General features: G+C 38.3%; 2 protein-coding genes across 3 annotated transcripts; both read left to right on the top strand.

The window, feature by feature from the left end:
- The first annotated feature begins 640 nt into the window (after window positions 1-640).
- Window positions 641-8,037, top strand: LOC103937575 (cytosolic endo-beta-N-acetylglucosaminidase 1). Of its 2 annotated transcripts, XM_048590412.1 has the most exons (12): window positions 641-1,721; window positions 3,046-3,183; window positions 4,336-4,445; window positions 4,558-4,669; window positions 4,754-4,861; window positions 5,073-5,185; window positions 5,620-5,701; window positions 5,828-5,908; window positions 6,627-6,682; window positions 6,884-7,019; window positions 7,193-7,260; window positions 7,432-8,037. In XM_048590412.1, exons 1-12 carry the CDS (start codon window positions 1,317-1,319, stop codon window positions 7,934-7,936), a joined length of 1,914 nt encoding a protein of 637 aa, XP_048446369.1. In that variant the 5' UTR covers window positions 641-1,316; the 3' UTR covers window positions 7,937-8,037. The 2 variants fall into 2 exon arrangements, with proteins under 2 accessions (XP_048446369.1, XP_018500449.2); XM_018644933.2 differs by having other exon boundaries at window positions 647-1,721; window positions 7,193-8,037.
- Window positions 8,038-9,655: 1,618 nt separating this feature from the next.
- On the top strand, window positions 9,656-19,395 carry LOC103937166 (cytosolic endo-beta-N-acetylglucosaminidase 1-like). The gene is made up of 12 exons (XM_048590411.1): window positions 9,656-10,177; window positions 15,072-15,086; window positions 15,382-15,519; window positions 15,615-15,724; window positions 15,835-15,946; window positions 16,031-16,138; window positions 16,361-16,473; window positions 16,906-16,987; window positions 17,116-17,196; window positions 17,962-18,017; window positions 18,186-18,321; window positions 18,478-19,395. The coding sequence occupies exons 1-12, from the start codon at window positions 9,677-9,679 to the stop codon at window positions 19,222-19,224; spliced, it is 2,199 nt and encodes a 732-aa protein (XP_048446368.1). The 5' UTR covers window positions 9,656-9,676; the 3' UTR covers window positions 19,225-19,395.
- The last annotated feature ends 1,975 nt before the right edge of the window (window positions 19,396-21,370 follow it).

The raw sequence follows: 21,370 nt of genomic DNA, 5'->3' as shown, positions 1-21,370 counted from the left end.
ATGGGGTCCCTTTTACTCGTTTTATTTTATTTACGTTCTTTGTAACCGTGACAAGCTCATACGATAGAGATTTCAGAAACAGATAAGTGTACCAGACGGTGGGAAATCAAAGCTACTTTGATTACAGTTTGGTGTCGAATTACATGGCACATTAACAGTAATGACCACTCGATCCAAATAGTGGTAAACATTTCTATTGATAGTTTGTTAAGACATGTTCGGTACTTTACTTAATTCTAACTTTTTAAACTTAAAAACAATTTTCAAGTTTTATGCCTTAAAAATTTGTTTAGAAAGATTATTTTAAAAAACTGAACACTAACTAAAAAATATATTTTATTCTTTAAAAACATAAAAGTGAGTTTTTAAATTTAAACTTACTTATTTCTTTTTTCTCCATCCTCTCCTTTCACTTCAAATCTATCTCTTTCTTTTTTTCTTTCTATTCTTTCTTTCACTCCTCTTCCTTTCTATCTCGTCCGATCCTCTCTTCTTTCTCTTTCCTTCATTCATCTCTTACTGTCTTTCTTCCTCTCTTCTCGGAACCTCTCTCTCTCTCCTGTGATCTCCTCTTTTTACATCTTTTTATCTAATTTAAATTGTAAAATTTAAAAATTTTAAATAGAAAATCAATTAAAATTTTGAATCTTAAAGAAAATTATTTTCAAAAAATATTTTAAAAAACGATAAAAAATTTCAAGTTTGATACTAAACAAGCTCTTACTTTCTTATGGCTCTCAGTCGAAGAGAGCAAGTCTGTGTTTGGACACCTCATCTTCTAGCCTTGTTCCAAAGTCACTTAATATTTTGCTTGAGAGTTAGGGATCTGTGGCGAATTCGGTTCCAACAGGACTCAAGTCAGTCAGTCTCTCTCTCTCTCTCTCTCTTCCCACCAATTAAAAGCCCAGAACCACTCCAACGCCAGCAACGACCTCAGTCAGTCAGTCTCCCTCTCTCTCTCTTCCCACCAATTAAAAACCCAGAACCACTCCAACGCCAGCAACGACCTCAGTCAGTCAGTCTCCCTCTCTCTCTCTCTTCCCACCAATTAAAAACCCAGAAACACTCCAACGCCAGCAACGACCTCAGTCAGTCGGTCTCCCTCTCTCTCTCTCTTCCCACCAATTAAAAACCCAGAACCACTCCAACGCCAGCAACGACCTCGGTCAGTCAGCCTCCCTCTCTCTCTCTCTCTCTGCACATGCTTCTTTCTTCCCCGTCTTCGCGCCTGTATTAGCCGCCAGACCATATACTCTCTCCTCAGTCTCCTCCGCCTGATCAGCGGCAAAGCCCAAGTCTTCTTCCCCGTCTTCAAAATGTCCCAACCGGCCACCGCCCCGGACCACCAATCCTCCGGCCCGACCCCTCCACCGTTCGACCCTACCCAACCCGCTGTTCCCATCTCCTACCCGATCAAAACCCTGGAAGAGCTCGAGTCCAGGTCCTACTTCAAGTCCTTTCACTACCCTTTTAACAAATCCACGGTTCCTCTGCAATCTGGGTCGCCTTCCCTGTCGCTGCCCGACAGGCCCAGAGTGATTGTCTGCCATGACATGGCGGGCGGCTATGGCGATGATAAGTGGATCCAGGGAGGGACCAATCCGAACGCGTATGCAATATGGCATTGGTATTTGATCGATATATTCATCTACTTTTCGCATAGTCTTGTCACTCTTCCGCCTCCATGTTGGACTAATACTGCTCACAGGCATGGAGTTAAGGTAATTCGCAACTTCGGAATTTTGGGATTTTTAGGGAAACATGTTTTGGAATTTGGCATTTGTGTGTTCACGTGATTAATGCGGAAATGAGTTTACTTTTTGTTTGTTTAAGACGGAAAGGGATCGGTTTCGTATTATTTATATTTAATTTTAAATTTTAAATTTTAAAATAATTTTTAATTACACGATGTACGATGAATAGTCACAATCACACAATTTCTAGTATCTTCAGAAAAAAGATTCTTTTCCGTTTAAGATAGGGAGTGAGAATTTCAAGAGTATGTATCAAATATAGCACAAAATTAAAGAAGTTTTAACAAAATACTTTCGGTATTGTTCATTCTTAACGAAAAATTACATTTTTACCATTTTCTGGTATTATTTATTACGCCTTCCTTTGTCATTTTTTATTAAAATTAAAAAAAATTTAGACTTTTCGATAGTATTCTTAAAAATATTAATCCTTAATTTAAAAATATCAATTTTTATAAAAAATTTCAAAAAATATTCAAAATTTCACTTAAATAGACACAAGTATCCTTTAATTTAACAATAAAATGAAGCCTTTTTACCCAAAATGATTCGTGACATTAACATAACTCCTTAATCTCGTCCTTAATGATTAATGATAATCAATAGTAGTGTTCTTGAATTTGTCTATCGTGAATCATTTTAGTTTTTCTTTGAACTTGTCTATCGTGATCATTTTAGTTTTTTTCGTGAAAAATCTGTTAATTGCTCTGTTAGTGTGATAATATGACACCATGTATATCTCACAAATATAATCATACAACGACATGTGAATTAACTTAAAAAACTATTTTTATATTTAAAACTAAAAATGATATTAGTAAAAAAAAAGATGTAGAAGGCATGATTGAAATTATGCTGCTCTCACTTGTGGTAACCGTGGTGATGCTCAATGTCGGTGATGAAGGGGTCGAAGGGGATAGGGTTGTGGTGGTGGAGTGTAGAAATGAAGGTGAAGTTGGACCACAACTTGAGGCGATAGTAGCTAAAAAGCCTTTAATTTATTTAATTATTAAATTTGAAGGTATTTGTATCTATTTAAGTGAAATTTTGGATATATTTGAAAGTTTTTATAAAAAGTGACTCGAATTTCAGTTTGGAAACAGTGTTGTCCTTTCTTTGTTTTTTTTTTTTTTTTTTTTTTTTTTTTTTTTTTTTTTCTGGGAACTCTTTGATTTGCTTATGTTTTGGTTGTGGATTATGACTTGTTTTTCTTTCGAGCCGTTCTTAGTTCCAAATGATTGAAAGGAATTTCGGAATCTAACTTCGTTGGTTCTGTATATTGGAATGCAAGGTGTTGGGGACTTTCATCACAGAAGGGGATGAAGGGAAGCTTATTTGCAACAAATTGTTGTCGACAAAAGAGTCTGCTGAAATGTATGCTGAGTTCTTGGCGGAGCTTGCCGTTGCGTTGGGCTTCGATGGATGGCTGGTAGTAAATAGTTCACCCTAACTGCATGCTTTTTTCAAGTTTCTGTATTTTTTTAGGATGATTTTGGTTTCGGTCTCTATTCAACCTAATTGTTAGACTGAAATTTTGTTTGTTTAAATATTTTGATCGAGGTCCTTAGCCTCATTTAAGAGATTTAACTCATGCATTTATATATTTAATTTCCCACAAATCATGAAATTTAAACAAATTCAAATAATATTTTTTAAATTATAAATAAATACTTAAAAAACAATTATAGAGTAATATTGATCTTCACAAAAATTATAGCAAAAAAATAATACCCACGTAATTATTAACATATTTTAAAAATAACTATTGATATATTTTAAAACATGAATAAATAGATATAATTAGCCTGGATATGTTTAGCAAAATTAAAAATGGGTAAAAATAAATTAAAAAATATGGGTACAAATACAAATAAAAGTTTAAAAAATATGGGCACAAAAAGGAATTAATATATGGGTACAAATTAAATTTGAAAAGAAAATTGGTACAAATTAAAAACAGGGTTGCAAATTAAAAATGGGTACAAACTTAAAAATAAAAATATATGATCAAAAATGGTACAAGCTAAAAATAAAAATATATGATAAAAAATTTAGCCATAAATATAAATATAACAAATGTAACGTTTCTAACACTTAATGAATATATTTAGAAGTAAAAAATATTTTATATTGAAATAATTAATGACGTTTATTAAAACTAAGGACTTTGATGAAAAATTGAAGGGGAATAAGGTTTTAATCAATGGAGTAGAAAAAATAGGGATGGGAACCCTTTTTTTTTTTTTTTTTTTTTTTATATAGGTTTTAGATTTTAGCTCTGTTGATCAGCCAATTATGATCTGCTCTGGTAACACACTTGCATGCAAACGGAGGAACGTGTTGTATTTCTTGAAAGATGAATGCTTCAGTTCCGCTGGTTCAAGAAGTTAAATAGCAAGCTACCATAGTATTCATATTTGAAGTTTTTAAGTTTCCAACCGTTCAAGGAAAAAGGAATGGCTTGAGAAATAGGGAAGTTTCAATTAGAAACCGATGCTTTCTTCCGTTATTTTGTTTGGTGCAAATTCATTCTATTGCACTCTTTTTATTTAGTTGTGATCATGATAACTGCCACTTGCAGATCAATATGGAGGTTAAGTTGAATTCGGACCAAGTCCCTAATTTGAAAGCATTTGTCAGCCATTTAACCCAGACAACGCATTCCTCTGTGCCTGGCTCTTTAGTGATATGGTGAGTGTTTAGGAGATACGAATGATGTTTCCCGTCACTTATATTTTTGCCTCCTTTTGTTATAGCGTCCCATTTAAAGTTCATATTTGACTTACTGTTGTCTATTCGGCAGGTATGATAGTGTTACAGCTGATGGTGAACTGTACTATCAAAATCAACTGAATGAAAAGAACAAACCTTTCTTTGATATATGTGATGGAATTTTCGTGAACTATATATGGGAGGTATGGTTTTCACTTCTTCCGTATGGGAGTTTGTTTTCGTTCTCTAAATACTCTTTCACATAGTTAAACCTATGTACCATGCAGGAAAACTATCCGAGGCTTTCAGCAGCTGTTGCTGGTAACAGGAAGTATGATGTCTACATGGGAATTGATGTGTTTGGAAGGGGCACTTTCGGTGGCGGACAATGGAATGTAAGTGATGAGACACTAATGACATGTGAGATATGAGAACCTTTCCAGGATTTGATTATATTTCACTGTAACGAATGAGTAATTTAAGTGTGTCAACTCTTATGGTTAATGTTTTTACAGCTCCATGTAATGGAGAATTTCAGGTGGTTTTTCTGGGAGCCTTGCTTTTTTGTAGTTAACTTTGTTTTTTTCTAATAACTCTGCATATCAGACAAGTGTTGCACTAGATGTGCTGAAAAAGGATGATGTATCAACGGCCATATTTGCTCCTGGATGGATCTATGAGACTAAGCAACCACCAAATTTTCAGATTGCTCAGAATCAGTAATTGACTTGCCCCCAGTTGCGAAATTTCACAAACTTGTAGTTCCGTTGATTAGTATACGAACTTGTCCTTAATAGTTCTTTAGTTATTATTTCAGATTTCTAGTACCAGTTACATAAGTTCATAGACATTACTCTACAGACAAAAACAGGCATGATATTTTCGCTTCTTTAACAAAAGCTAGCATGATGATACTGTAGTCTTCGTATATTAACCAAGTGTCCTTGAAATATCTTTACAATTTTATATTTTTACCTCTAAAGCTACTTGATTCTCTTGAATGCCAGCATCGTAGCTGCCTTCCCTGGTTAGTTGGAATAAGAACCTTATGTAATCAACCCCAGTCAGATCGGAATTTGACATGGTTGAGTTCTTCATGGTATGAATATTACATTTACTGAAGTTTCTCATAATAAATTCAATTGTTTTGCAGTTGGTGGTCCCTTGTGGAAAAATCATGGGGAGTGGTACAAAATTATCCTAAAGTGTTACCATTCTATACAAACTTTGATCAGGTTGGTGTGACTATGTTGATACTGCAGTGGGCCATTTATGGATGTTGAAAGCATGACCTAGTTCATAAACTCCATAGATCCTGTATATACCTGTTAACTAACGCTATTTTCTGTATTGTTGTTCAGGGTTATGGATATCATGTTTCTGTCGACGGAGAGCAAGTATCAGATGCGTCTTGGTGTAACATTTCTTCCCAAGGGTTGCAGGTATGGACCAAATAGCCTTGTGGTATCAGACGCTTCCTAGTCAAATGACATACCCTTAGATGTTATATCTAGAAATACTACACTTTTCCTTGAAATACTATCAAATTTGCGGTTTGAACTTTTTCAATTTATTTTAGAGTTTCAAAGCCTATTTCTAAGTTCAAAATCTAGAATTTTTTTTCTGTTGGTTAATATCTTAAGGTGACAAATTCGAACAAGCATTTTCATTTATAGTTCGCCATGACAATAAAATCTAACCATAATCATCGGATTTTATTATCCTAAGTAGCTGTTCGAAGGGAGTTCTTTCTTCTTAGTGGATGGAAATATTTGAATTACTTCCTTGTTTTAGTTGTTGACGACAAAATAACTTGGAATAAAAAGAAAAAGAAAAACAACGTCTTTGAGCTTGAGTGTTGGTGATATGGAGTGTTATAATAACAAATTCGACTGTTCAATCTCATGCATGAAATTACTGTTTTATTTTTTTGACAAACAATAGCATTAGTGGGTTAAATTGTTAAATATTAGGAGGGAGGGGGATTGGTGGGGTTCGAACCTGCTTTCCGCCACTACGGTAAAGCATCATCTGTGCAACATTACCGGTTTTAAATTATTAGTGGGAAATTTACAGTAGTATGCCTCCAGGTGCAGTGCATTGTTGTCAAATCTTTGACATGGTCAAGCATGCTAATTTATTCCTATTGACATGTCACAGCCGTTCCTAGAGTTCAGTGGCAATGCAACCCCAGATGGCATCCAGGTCCATGTTGAGTAAGTTTTAGTTCCAAAACCCTACACTCTAAACATTTGACACCTTATGCATAAACACTATTTTATACCGGATTTCAGAGTTTCGGCGTGTACGCTTTGCAAAAACTTAAGAACATTTTTCGGATATATTGGATGGACGAGCCATTATTACTATAAGATCTGATTTTCTTCTTCATTCAAACGTATGTTGGCAAATTATAGTTTCAAGGAAGCATCTTATAGTGGAGGAGGAAACATCACATTTAAAGGAAACCTTGAAGACTCTGATAATTTATCGACAAGGCTCTTTCTAGGAGATCTTCTTTTGGGGGATTCACCTCTCCATTTTACGTATTCTGTAAGCAATCTCTTCCGTGCATTGACGTTACCAAAGTTGTCCAAATCGTTGTTAGACAACCTGTACATGCTGACCAGAATCTCTTATTATTATTATTATTATTATTATTTTATTTATTTACTATTGTGCACTCGCAGACAAGTTTTGAACTGTGAATATTCCAATTAATGCAGGTGATATCGGAGAATAATTCTCAACTAGGCTTGCATCTTATATTCTCCTCTACCCCGAACGAAAGAAAGTCGGTACTTCTTGTAAACTGGAACCTGAACCAATTCTCAAGCAAATTTGATAAAGTGATAATGACACGTCAACTTGAAACACCAGGAATTTCCCCTGGATGGGTCATGCAGGAGAGTAGCATCCGAATGAGTGGATACAGACTAACAGAAATACATGCTCTGTGCTATAGGTCGAAGCCTGAATTCAACGAAAGGATACTGAAGTCCATAGCAGAGGAGGGTACTCAGAATTCAACAGAGTACTATGCAGTGCTTGGTCATATTTCAATTAAGACTGGTGGGCAGACTTCAGATTTTCCGCCTTCTGATTCGTGGCTTGTCGAAGGTGAATATATCAAATGGACAACAGGATCTGAGGGTTCCAAGACCGTTAGTCTTAAAATCACTTGGAAATTGAAAGACGGGAACGATTATCCAGCCACAAATTACAATATTTATGTTGAAAAACTAGCAAAAGGAGCACTTGGCCATCCAGGAGCAGCGCTAGAAAGGGTGCATGAGTATATTGGAGCGGCACGAGTGGAAGCTTTTTACGTCGATGACCTCGCAGTCCCTTCTGGCACTTCTGACATCAAGTTTATCGTTCAAGTGTGTGGTACCGACGGGAGTAACCAGAAACTAGACGACTCGCCTGTGTTTCTACTTGAGGCTGCAGCTTTGGCTAACGAGTTGTAAGTTTGAATTAGTGATCGTGTGAGCTAGGGTGAATAATTTTGTCAGCGTGATAACACGATGATGCTGCCATTTGCTAGCTTTAATCAAATATGGTAATTAAAGTGCTGTGTTGTTGATTAGATTAAGATTTGCACTAATTAATAATTAGATTAAGATTTGCACTAATTAATACTCATTACTGAATCATTAGATCTTTTTGTAATTTTGCACTAATTAATACTCATTACTGAATCATTAGATCTTTGTGTAAGTACAAGCAAACACATTTTTCAGATGGAGACGGAGGAATTGGCAGTCGAGTTATGTTACGAGGAAAAAAAAAAAGTGATGTCGATTCGGTTTCCGACACTTGGAAAACATACAAACTTAAAGCAATTCTAAACCCTAAACCCTAAATCCGATATACTTACTTTGTTTCCCCTATTCAGCTTCCTCAATCTTCACATCCGTAAACCCTAGTTCCAACCACAGACATAAACCTAGAAAGTAACAACCACCTACTTGGCTATAGGGTTACCTGCATTTCTTGTCAAACTGTCCTCCAGTAGTATCAATCTGAGTCTGAATATAAAAAATACTTAAAAGAAAATAACTTAAACTTTTTAAAGAGAAGTTGGGGGTAAGGAACATGTAAATATTTGTGCATCCGGCAAATTAAAATACATAACAACACAGTGATAAATTTAAAATACATCTCAGTGTTTTAGTTGCATATTTTCGTGTATACAATTAATGCCATGCAGAACGATCTCGAAAGCAAGTCTTGAAAACATCTGATGCCTTTAACAATGATTGAAATTTTCTTTATAGTGATGGGTTTGCACAAAAGTGGAAAACATCTGATGCCTTTATAATGATTGAAATTTTCTTTATAGGGCGATTATTATCTGGTTCTTGATAAATTGTAATTGTTGAAATGCATTTTTACCTGTAAATAAATTGTTTGGGCAATTGATATTAAAATTTTGTTTAAAAAAATAATATTATGTTTAGTTTCGAATAAGATTTTTAGCTAATCCGTCATACCACGTTTTATTATCCAAAATTACAATCCATTCTCGGTCACACCACCGTTCATATTCTCTTATTTTTATTTTTTATTTTTTGTATTTGTTTATAATTTTTAAATTTTTTTAATAACAAAATTAAATACACATCACATGAAAGCAGCATGAGATCAAACAAGAACTAAATACAAAAAATCCCGGACTTGTGTAAGAGGTGTCAAACAGATGAAGTTGTAGTCAGCCAGACCTGGTAGGCCGTAACCAAGGTTTTCCTCTTGTATTGTTGACATTGACAAACAAAAAAGTCTTGGCATAATGCCGCGAACCTAGCTCAACTTGGTGTACCAGTGTGACTGTCATACAGATGGTACATTATGTGTTATTAAATATGTGTATCAAAAAGTTAATAATTTAAAATGAGAACTGTTATTAGCATTCCAAAAATCTTATTCTACAATATTCACAAGTGTATTTTTCCTTATAATTATAGAAAATTTAGAATACCAAATGAAATTTTTAAAATGCTAATATCAATTTCCTTTAAAAAATATAATTTCTCACTACTTACGTAAAAACGTATAAACCACATGATTTCCGTCACAATTAAAAAAATTTCCACTTCAAGTCCGTCTTTTGTTGTTTTCAAACATTCCCAATTTCCCACCAATTAAAAAGCACCACTGCAACGTCAGCAACGACCTCAGTCAGTCAGTCTCTCTCTCACTCTAAGCACATGCTTCTTCCCCGTCTTCGCTCCTATATTAGCTGCCAGACCATACTCTCTCTCCTCAGTCTCCTCCGCCTGATCCGCGGCAAAGCCCAAGTCTTCTTCCCCTTCTTCAAAATGTCCCAACCCGCCACCGTCCCGGACCACCAATCCTCCGGCCCGACTCCTCCACCGTTCGACCCGACCCAACCCGCCGTTCCCATCTCCTACCCGATCAAAACTCTCGAAGACCTCGAGTCCAGGTCCTACTTCGAGTCCTTTCACTACCCTTTTAACAAATCCACGGTTCCTCTGCAATCCGCGTCGCCTTCCCTGTCGCTGCCCGACAGGCCCAGAGTGATTGTCTGCCATGACATGGCGGGCGGCTATGGCGATGATAAGTGGATCCAGGGAGGGACCAATCCGAACGCGTATGCGATATGGCATTGGTATTTGATCGATGTATTCATCTACTTTTCGCATAGTCTTGTCACTCTTCCGCCTCCGTGTTGGACTAATACTGCTCACATGAAAGACAATAGAATATAGTTTGTAATCTCAACTCAATAATCGAGTGAGCGTCGTGCATTAATATTTATAGGATTACAAGTCATACATATGTAGAACTAGGATTACAAGTAGTTGAATCAGGATAAAACATGATCTGCAGCAAGCGGTGAGGATTCCGTGTTGGACTGGGATTTCGTGTTAGACTGGAATTCTATTTGTGCAACAGACGTAGACTGAGTTGGAGTCGGTTTATCACTCCCCCGCAAACGTACAGGGAGGTCACGAACTGGAAGTTTGGACAGCAAGGAGGCAAAACGAACTGCAAACAATCCCTTGGTAAGAAGATCAGCCAGCTGATCCGTGGAGGAGACATAGCAAACGATGAGCTCTTTACGAGTGACCTTTTCCCGAACATAGTGATAGTCAACCTCGACATGCCGCATGCGCTGGTGGTAAACCGGATTGGAAGCTACGGAAATGGCACTAATGTTGTCGCACCAGAGGCGGGGCAGAGCAAGAGGAAGATGAAGCTCTCGAAACAAAGTGCGATACCAAGAGAGAGCAGCGGCTGTGTAGGCAAGCTGTCGATATTCAGCTTCTGTACTGGAGCAGGAGACACCACGTTGCTTCTTGGAGCTCCACGAGATGAGGTTATCACCAAGGAATATACAGTAACCACCAGTGGAACGGCGATCGTCCAGATCACCAGCATAGTCCGCATCAGCATAGATAGTGAGCTGAAGGGAACTCGAGTGATAAACAATCCCATGTTTGGGAGTAGCTTTAAGATAACGGAGTATTCGTTTAACCGCAACCCAATGTGTCGTTGTGGGCTTATGCATAAACTGACAAACCTGGTTAACGGCAAAGGCAATATCAGGACGAGTGAAGAGAAGATACTGCAAGGCACCCACAATGCTACGAAACTTGGTGATATCAGACAATGGTTCGCCATCAGAGAGACTGAGGCGTCGGCCACTAATGGCTGGGGTCGAAATGGGCTTGCATTCCAGCATGTTGGTGCGTTGGAGAAGATCAGTGATATACTTTGTCTGTGTAAGATGAAGGCCCGTGCTAGTACGATGAACCTCCATACCTAAGAAATAATGAAGTGGTCCAAGATCCTTCATTGAGAATAATGTGCCCAACTGATGAATCAAACGAGTGATATGGTCCATGCTATTACCAGTAATAAGAATGTCATCCACATAAATTAACAAGTAAATAACCACGGAACCATCAAAGAAAGTAAACAATGATGAATCTGCATGAGAAGATACAAAACCCAAATTGTCCAAGTGATTGGAAAAACATTGAAACCATGCACGAGGAGCTTGTTTAAGACCGTATAAAGAACGTTGCAATTTGCACACATGAGATGGACGTTGAGGATCAATGAATCCCGGTGGTTGCCGCATATAGACCTCTTCATTCAAAGAACCATGAAGGAACGCATTTTGGACATCAAGTTGTTGAAGAGGCCAATTGAAATGAATAGCAATGGAGAGAATTAAGCGAATAGTCGCGTGATTGACAACAGGACTAAATGTCTCACCATAGTCTAAACCCTCTTGTTGATGAAACCCGTTAGCCACTAACCGTGCCTTGTAACGCTCAATTGAGCCATCAGAGCGTCGCTTGATTTTATATACCCACTTATTAGGAAGAATATTCATAGTGGGTTGAAACGGAACCAAAGTCCAAGTGCCATTATGTTGTAAAGCATTGAATTCGTCAACCATCGCCTTTCGCCATTCGGAATCCTTATTAGCCTGACTAAAACATGTAGGCTCAACCAAGGCATTAGTAACAGTAGCAACATAAGTATATTTGGGATTAGGTTTGCAAATACCACTTTTGCCGCGAGTGACCATAGAATGGGACACTGCACTTACCTCGGGAGTAGATGAAACCAATGGTGCGGGTGTGACTGGTGGCAGGTTTGATGTAGGGACTGGTTCAGGAGAAGAACTGGAGGGCATGGTAGGGATTGATGCAGGTAGGACATGAGGCTGAGAAGGTTTGGGGCGTGGGGATCGGCGAGTGTATACTTGCAGTGGGCGTTGGGTAGAAGGCTGAGATGGGGTAGACACGGCTGAAGTAATAGGATGAGGGGGGTGCGGGATGGAGTGGATGGCAGTAGTAGGATTGTTGGATGGGCCAATCTCGAGAACGGGATCCACAAACAAGGAAAGTGGTGATGACGAAGTAACAATGGATTCTTGATATGGAAAACTGTTCTCATCAAACACAACATGGCGAGAAAGAAAGACACGTCCCGTAGTGGGATCCAAACATCTATAACCTTGATGATTTAATGAATATCCTAAGAAAACACACCGTTTTGAACGAAATTGTAATTTGTTATTATTATAAGGATGCAAGTAGGGATAACAGGCAAAACCAAAAACTTTGAAAAACAGATAATGAGGAGGTTTGTGAAATAATTTTTCATAAGGAGACATATGGTGTAAAAGACGAGTGGGCAAACGGTTAATGATATAATTAGCAGTATGAAAAGCTTCGGCCCAATACGAAGTAGGTAAACCAGATTGGGCTAAAAGAGTAAGCCCAGTCTCTACTAAATGACGATGTTTACGCTCGGCTAATCCGTTTTGTTCAGGGTGATGGGGACATGTAAGACGATGTAAAATACCATGGTCATTCAAAAACGTACTAAGGGCCTTATTAACAAATTCCCCACCACCATCGGTTTGAAAAGCTTTAATCTTAACAGTGAACATATTTTCAACCAAATCTTTAAACGTAACAAATGTAGAAAAAAACGTCAGATTTTGAACGCAATGGATAAAACCAAGTATAACGAGAAAAATCATCCACAAACACCACATAATATTTAAAGCCAGAAACAGATAAAGATGGTGAAGTCCAAACATCGGAATGAATTAACGCTAAAGGAGAAGAAGACACAGATGTAGACAAAGAAAAGGGTAATTTATGACTTTTTCCTAGGGGACAAAATTGACAAAATTTATTTTGAAACGAGCCTTGAATGGGCAATTTATTTACAGAAATTAAATGTTTTAAAATTGAAAACGAAGGATGACCTAACCTACTATGCCACAAGGCATCAGTTACACGTTCACCTAAGAAAGCAAAAACACCATGGGTTTGATGAGAGGGGCGATTAGAACACGGGTAGAGTCCATTGTTACTCCGGCCTTGTAAAAGGATCCTCCCCGTCCGTGAATCCTGCACACGATAAAAATGGGGATGGAAAGTAAAGAAGCAGTTATTATCATCCGAAAAACGGTTCAAAGAAATCACATTAGTTGAGGCTTGGGGACAATAGAGAGTGTTAGGCAAACGAAAAGAAGCATATTTAGTTCGAAGGTACGAGTCACCAATTTTGGAGATGTTCAAACTTGGACCACCATGCACACCACGAATTTGATCGGTGCCATGATACTCACGAGGATTTTGGAGTTGGTTGACATCATTGGTTATGTGAGAATTTGCGCCGGAGTCAAAAAGCCATTGCTGGACAGAGGGTGCAGCGGCGGAAGCACGGGAAGATGGTGCAGCTGTGTAGGCTTGAAGACGAGAGGAGGGAACCCGACCTTCGTAGGACATATTGAGACGATTGAAGCAATCAATAGCCGAGTGCCCAAAGCGTTGACAAATCTGACATTGAATACGCCCAGAGGAGGAAAAAACAGGCAAGGAACCATGAGATGTGCTGGAGCCAGGTGCTGGACCAAGAAGTCCATTGTAGGAAGAAGATGACCCGCGGGAAGGGGCTGCAGAGGTGGATGTTGCAGGGGCAGCAGAACCGGAGTCATGAGCAGCCAAATATGGGCGTGAGAAGTTACCAGCACCACCACGGGAGAAGCTTCCACCACGTCCACCACGAAAAGAATTACCACGGCCACGGAAGCCACCGCGACCGCCACGGACAGCAGCAAAAGCAGAGGTGCCGCTATCAGAGGGAAGAGAAAAGGCGTTGTAACGTTGCTCGGCACTCAGTAATAATGCTTCCAATGAATTGTAGGTGATGGGAGTGTCACGAGCCTGTGCGGAAGCAACAGTGGTCTCATATTGTGGACCTACTTTACTCATAATAATGGCAACTAAGTTGGATTCAGAGACGGGGGCGCCAGAAAGAGCAAGGTTGTCGGCGATGGCGTTGACTTGGTCGAGATAGTCAGCGATAGAAAGATTACCACGAGCAGTATTCATCAATTCTGTACGCATTTGGATAATACGATTTTGAGACGTAGAAGCATACCGTTCTTAAAGAGACGACCAGGCAGAAGCCGAATCAATTTTGTTGACGATTGTAGCAAGAACCTTGGGAGTAAGGGAACTCGTAATCCAAGAAAGGATCATCTGATCAGTCTGTATCCATTCAGCATATAATGGATTGACCTTGTCTGTGAGTTTACCATTGTCATCAAGAAGAAAAGCAGATGGGCAGTGATTTTCACCAGTAACATAAGATAGTAAGTTGCGGCTGCGCAACAAGGGAAGGAACTGAGCACGCCAGAGAGGGTAGTTGTTGCGGTCGAGCTTGATGGTGAGAAAATTCATGACAGAGGGAGTAGCAGTAGCAGAGGAAGAAGACGCCATAACTGTAGAAGACTGAGAAGAAAAGAAAGAAAAAAAAATTATAATATGAACCTTTGTCGTGAGACGCTGGCTCTGGATACCATGAAAGACAATAGAATATAGTTTGTAATCTCAACTCAATAATCGAGTGAGCGTCGTGCATTAATATTTATAGGATTACAAGTCATACATATGTAGAACTAGGATTACAAGTAGTTGAATCAGGATAAAACATGATCTGCAGCAAGCGGTGAGGATTCCGTGTTGGACTGGGATTTCGTGTTAGACTGGAATTCTATTTGTGCAACAGACGTAGACTGAGTTGGAGTCGGTTTATCATCACAGACATGGAGTTAAGGTAATCTGAAACTTCGGGATTTTGGAATCTTGAGGAAAAATATTTGTGTTCAAGTGATTAATGTGGAGATGAGTTGACTTTTTGTAAGTTCAAGACGGGTTGAGAATTTCAGTTTGGAAACACACAAAGTGTTGTCCTTCGTTTTTGTATTGTTTTTTTTCCTGGGAACTCTTTGATTTGCTTATGTTTTGGTTATGGATTATGACTTGTTTTCCTTTCGAGCCGTTTGTAGTTCGAAATGATTGAAAGGATTTTCGGAATCTAACTTTGTTGGTTCTTTATATTGGAATATAAGGTGTTGGGGACTTTCATCACAGAATGGGATGAAGGGAAGCTTATGTGCAACAAATTGCTGTCGACGAAAGAGTCTGCTGAAATGTATGCCGAGTTCTTGGCAGAACTTGCCGTTGCTTTGGGCTTCGACGGATGGCTGGTATACAGTTCACCCTAACTGCATGCTTTTTTCAAGTTTCTGTATTTTTTATTGCACTCTTTTTATTGAGTTGTCATGATAACTGCTACTTGCAGATCAATATGGAGGTTGAGTTGAATTCGGACCAAATCCCTAATTTGAAAGCATTTGTCAGCCATTTAACCCAGACAATGCATTCCTCTGTGCCTGGCTCTTTGGTGATATGGTGAGTGTTAGGAGATATTACTGATGTTTCCCGTCACTTAATTTTTTGCCCCCTTTTGATATAGCTGCCATTTAAAGTTTATATTTGACTTACTATTGTCTATTCGGCAGGTATGATAGTGTTACAACTGATGGTAAACTTAACTGGCAAAATCAACTGAACGAAAAGAATAAACCTTTCTTTGATATATGTGATGGAATTTTCGTGAACTATACATGGAAGGTATGGTTTTCACTTCTTCCTTATGGAAGTTTGTTTTTGTTCTCTAAATACTCTTTCACACAGTTAAACCTATGTGCCATGCAGGAAAACTATCCGAGGCTTTCCGCAGCTGTTGCTGGTGACAGAAAGTATGATGTCTACATGGGAATTGATGTTTTTGGAAGGGGCACTTTCGGTGGTGGACAATGGAATGTAAGTGAGACACTAATATCGTGAGGTATGAGAACCTTTCCGGGAGTTGATTATATTTCACTGTGCTGAGTGAGTGTTTCAAGTGCCATCATAAATGAACAACATGTCAACTCTTTATGGTTAATGTTTTTACAACTCCAAGTAAAGGAGAATTCAGGTGGTTTTTCTGGGAGTTTATTTTTTGTAGTTAACTTTGTTTTTTTTAATAACTCTGCATATCAGACAAGTGTTGCACTAGATGTGCTGAAAAAGGATGGTGTATCAACGGCCATATTTGCTCCCGGATGGATCTATGAGACTAATCAACCACCAAATTTTCAGATTGCTCAGAATCAGTAACTGACCTGCCCCTATTTGCAAAGTTTCACAAACTTGTAGTTCCATTGATTAGTATACGAACTTGTCCGTAATACTTCTTTCGTTATTATTTCGGATTTCCAGTACCAGTTACATAAGTTCATAGACATTATTTTACAGACAAAAGCTGGCATGATATTTTCACTTCTTTTAACAAAAGCTAGTAAAAGGATGCATTATCTCCTGATAAAAGCTGGCATGATGATACCGTAGTCTTCACTTCTTTTACTTGTAACGCTATTTGATTGTCTTGAATGCCAACATTTTTGGAATTTCCTTTCTTGGTTAGTTGGAAAAAGAACGTTATGTAATCAACCACAGTTAGATCGGAATATGACCTGGTTGTGTTCTTAATAGTATGAATGTTACATTTGGTGAAGTTTCTCCTGATAAATTCATTTGTTTTGCAGTTGGTGGTCCCTTGTGGAAAAATCATGGGGAGTGGTACAAAATTATCCTAAAGTGCTACCATTCTATACAAATTTTGATCAGGTCGCCGTGACTATATTGATACTGCAGTGGGCCATTTATGGATGTTGGAAGCATGACCTAGTTCATAAACTTCATATATCCTGTATATAACTGTTACCTAAACACTATTTTTCTGTATTACTGTTCAGGGTTATGGATATCATGTTTCTGTCGACGGAGGGCAAGTATCCGATGCTTCTTGTTGTAACATTTCTTCCCAAGGGTTGCAGGTATGGACCAAATAGCCTTGTGGTATCAGACGCTCCTTAGTCAAATGACATACTGTTAGATTGCAGTTTGGTTTCCATCTTCTTATTTCCCTACTCTTTTCATTGAAATACTATCAAATTTGCAGTTTGAACTTTTTCAATTTATTTTAGAGTTTCAAAGCCTATTTCCAAGTTCAATATCTAGAATTTTTTTTTTCTGTTGGTTAATATCTTAAGCTGCCAAGTTCAAACAAGCATTTTCATAGTTCGCCATGACAATAAAATCCAACTATAATCATTAAATTTTATTATCTTTTCCGAGTTCCAGCTGTTCGAAGGCGGTTCTTTCTTCTTAGTGGATGGAAATGTTTGAATTACTTCCTTGTTTTAGTTCTTGACAGCAAAATAACCTGGAATAACAAAAAAGCTAACGTCATTGAGCTTGAGTGTCGGTGATATGGAATGTTATAATAACAAATTTGAATGTTCAATCCTGTGCATGAACATTACCCTTTTCTTTTACAAAAAATAGCGTTAATGGGTTAAATTGTTAAATATTAGGGAGGAGGACGATCAGTGGGGATCGAACCCGCACCAGGGTGGATCGGGATTATTGCTTTACTGCAGTCGCCATCTGCGAAACATTACTGGTTTTAAATTATGTTAATATGCTTTTTTTCCTTTCGTGTGTTGTGCGTATTGCTATTAGTGGGCAGGTGCAGTGCATTGTTGTCAAATCTTTGACATGGTCAAGCATGCTAATTTACTCCTATTGATATGTCACAGCCTTTCCTTGAGTTTAGTGGCAATGCAACCCCAGATGGCATCCAGGTCCATGTTGAGTAAGTTTTAGTTCCTAAACCCTACACCCTAGATATTTGACCTTATGCATAAACTTTATCTTATACCGGGTTTCCGAGTATCAGTGCCTAAGCTTTGCAAAAACTTAAGAACATTTTTGGATATATTTGAAATTCTTCTTCATTCAAACATATGTTGGCAAATTATAGTTTCAAGGAAGCATCCTATAGTGGAGGAGGAAACATCACATTTAAAGGAAACCTTGAAGACACTGATAATTTCTCGACTAGGCTCTTTCAAGGAGATGTTCTTTTGGGGGATTTACCTCTCCACTTTAAGTATTCTGTAAGCTATCTCTTCCGTGCATTGTAAGTTACTAAAGTTGTCCAAATCGTCGTTAGACTACCTGTACATGTGCCTAGAATCTTCTATTTATTTTATTTTCTTCATATAGTGCACTCGCAGACAAGTTTTGAACTGTGCATATTCCAATTAATGCAGGTGAAATCGGAGAATAATTCTCGTCTAGGCTTGCATCTTGTATTCTCTTCTACTACCCTGAACGAAAGAAAGTCGGTACTTCTTGTAAACTGGAACCTGAACCAATTCTCAAGCAAATTTGATAAAGTGATAATGACACGTCAACCTGAAACGCCGGGAATTTCCCCTGGATGGGTCATGCAGGAGAGTAGCATCCGAATGAATGGATACAGACTAACAGAAATACATGCTCTAAGCTACAGGTCGAAGCCTGAATTTGACGAAAGGAGACTGAAGTCCATATCAGGGAAAGACACTCGGAATTCAACAGAGTACTATGCAGTGCTTGGTCATATTTCAATTAAGACTTGTGGGCAGAATTCAGATTTTCCGCCTTCTGATTCGTGGCTTGTCGAAGGTGAGTATACCAAATGGACAACAGGATCTGAGGGTTCCAAGACCGTTAGTCTTAAAATCACTTGGAAGTTGAAAGACGGGAACGATTATCCATACACAAATTATAATATTTATGTTGAAAAACTAGCAAAGGGATCACTTGGCCATCAAGGAGCAGCGCTAGAAAGGGTGCATGAGTATCTTGGAGCGGCACGAGTAGAAGCTTTTTACGTGCATGACCTCGCAGTCCCTTCTGGCACTTCTGACATCAAGTTTATCGTTCAAGTGTGTGGTACCGACGGGAGTAACCAGAAACTAGACGACTCGCCGGTGTTTCTACTTGAGGCTGCAGCTTTGGCTAACGAGTTGTAAGTTTGAATTAGTGATCGTGTGAGCTAGGGTGAATAATGTTGTCAGCATGATAACACGATGATGCTGTCATTTGCTAGCTTTAATCAAATATGGTAATTAAAGTGCTGTGTTGTTGATTAGATTAAGATTTGCACTAATTAATACTCATTACTGAATCATTAGATCTTTCTGTAAGTACAAGCAAACTCATTTTTCACATGGAGACGGAGGAATTGGCAGTTGAGTTATGTTACAAGGAAAAAAAAAATGTGATGCCGATTCGGTTTCCTCCACGTGGAAAACATACAAACTTAAAGAATTTCTAAACCCTAAACCCTAAATCCGAAATACTTACTTTGTTTCCCCTAATTCAGCTTCCTCAATCTTCACATCCATAAACCCTAGTTCCAACCACAGACATAAACCTAGAAAGTAAAAACCACCTACTTGGCCGTAGGGTTACCTGCATTTCTTGTCAAACAGTTTAGTGTCCTCGAGTAGTACCAAATCCGAGTCTGAATATAAAATGTAGTTCAAAAAAATAACTATAACTTTTTTTAAAGAGAAGTTGGGGTAGGGAACATGTAAATATTTGTGCACCCATGTTAGCAAATTAAAATACATAGCAACACATAATAGATTTAAAATATATCTTAGTGTTTCAGTTGCATATTTTCATGTATACAATTAATACCATGTAGAACGATCTCGAAAGCAAGACTGCAAGAGTGGGAAAAATGTGTCGCACAAAAGCGGAAAACATCTGATGCCTTTAATAATGATTGAAATTTTCTTTATAGTGATGGGTTTGCACAAAAGTGGAAAACATCTGATGCCTTTATAATGATTCAAATTTTCTTTATAGTGATGGGTTTGCAAATGCCATTAGGGTGACTCCACGTCTTAGGGCGATTATTACCTAGCCCTTTGGGCAATTGACGATTATTATCTTACTGAAGAGTAACTGTCGGAGTGTATTTTAACCCGTAAATAAATTATATGGGCAATTGATATTAAAATTTTATTTTAAAAAAATTAATATTATGTTTAGTTTCGAATAAGACTTTTAGCTAATCATGTCATACTACGTTTTATTATCCGAAATTACAATTCGGTCCTGGTCACACTACCATTGATATTCTCTTAATTTTAATTTTTTTTTTTTTGTATTTGTTTATAATTTTCAAATTTTTTAATAATAACATTAAGGGTTAAACTCTGTTTACTACCTTGAAGTTTCATAGTTTTCAACATTTAGTACATGAAGTTTTTTCATCCCAGAGTCACACCTAAAGTGTTAATTTTGGGACAGCCTCATACATCCGTTAATCAAACTGTTAATTCTCCTGTTAAGTGATGATGTGGCGCCCATGTGGATAATGACCGGGTGCCACGTGTCATTACAAATATTAAAATAATTAATTAAAATATAAAATATATATAAATATAAATAAATAAATATAAAATATAAAAAACCCAGAACCCTATCATCTTCCCCACCCTGACCCCCCTCCCTTCTCTCTCCCTTCTCTTCTCTGCACCTACCCAACCTCTGCACATCCATCCTTCCCCCTCCCTCTTCAACTCCACCCAGTCAACCCTCATCATCTTCCACGGCCCCGTTTCTCTGTACGTAACCACCACCTTCCCCCACCCCCCCCCATATTCCCCCCACTGTTCATCACTTTCTCTCACTTTCCCTGCAGATTTGACAGCAAATCTCAAAAAATCGACCGCAACCTCTGCACATCCATCCTAACCCCCACCCTCTTCTTCCTCCTCCTTATCCTCCACCCCAACCCAAACCCAAACCGAAACCTGCACCCTCCTTATCCTTATCCTGCACCAAAACCCTAGATTTTTCAACAAAGCAGCAATTTTCAATATCTATTTCCCCAACTTCATACTCAGAAACCCAATTGAGAGAAAAGGTTTGTACCTTGTTATGGTGGCAATGCATGAAGAACTTGTCCAAGGAAGCCATCAACTTCAAACGGCTATTGAAGGTGCGAGTAGACTCCGAGGGGAATTCAGTGAAGTTCGATGTGGGGTTTCGATCTGGGTTTGGGTTGGGGTGCAGGCTAAGGAGAAGGGAAAGGGGGTGGGGTTAGGAGAGGAATGGTGGAGGAGGTGGTGGTTGTGGAGATGGGGGATAAAAATGGGGCAG

The sequence above is a fragment of a genome, unplaced genomic scaffold (assembly GCF_019419815.1).
Source record: "Pyrus x bretschneideri cultivar Hongxiangsu unplaced genomic scaffold, Pyrus_bretschneideri_v1 Contig32, whole genome shotgun sequence".
Classification (NCBI taxonomy): Eukaryota; Viridiplantae; Streptophyta; class Magnoliopsida; order Rosales; family Rosaceae; genus Pyrus; species Pyrus x bretschneideri.
Note: the sequence above shows the minus strand (reverse complement) of the source record. Positions and strands in the feature narration are given on the sequence as shown.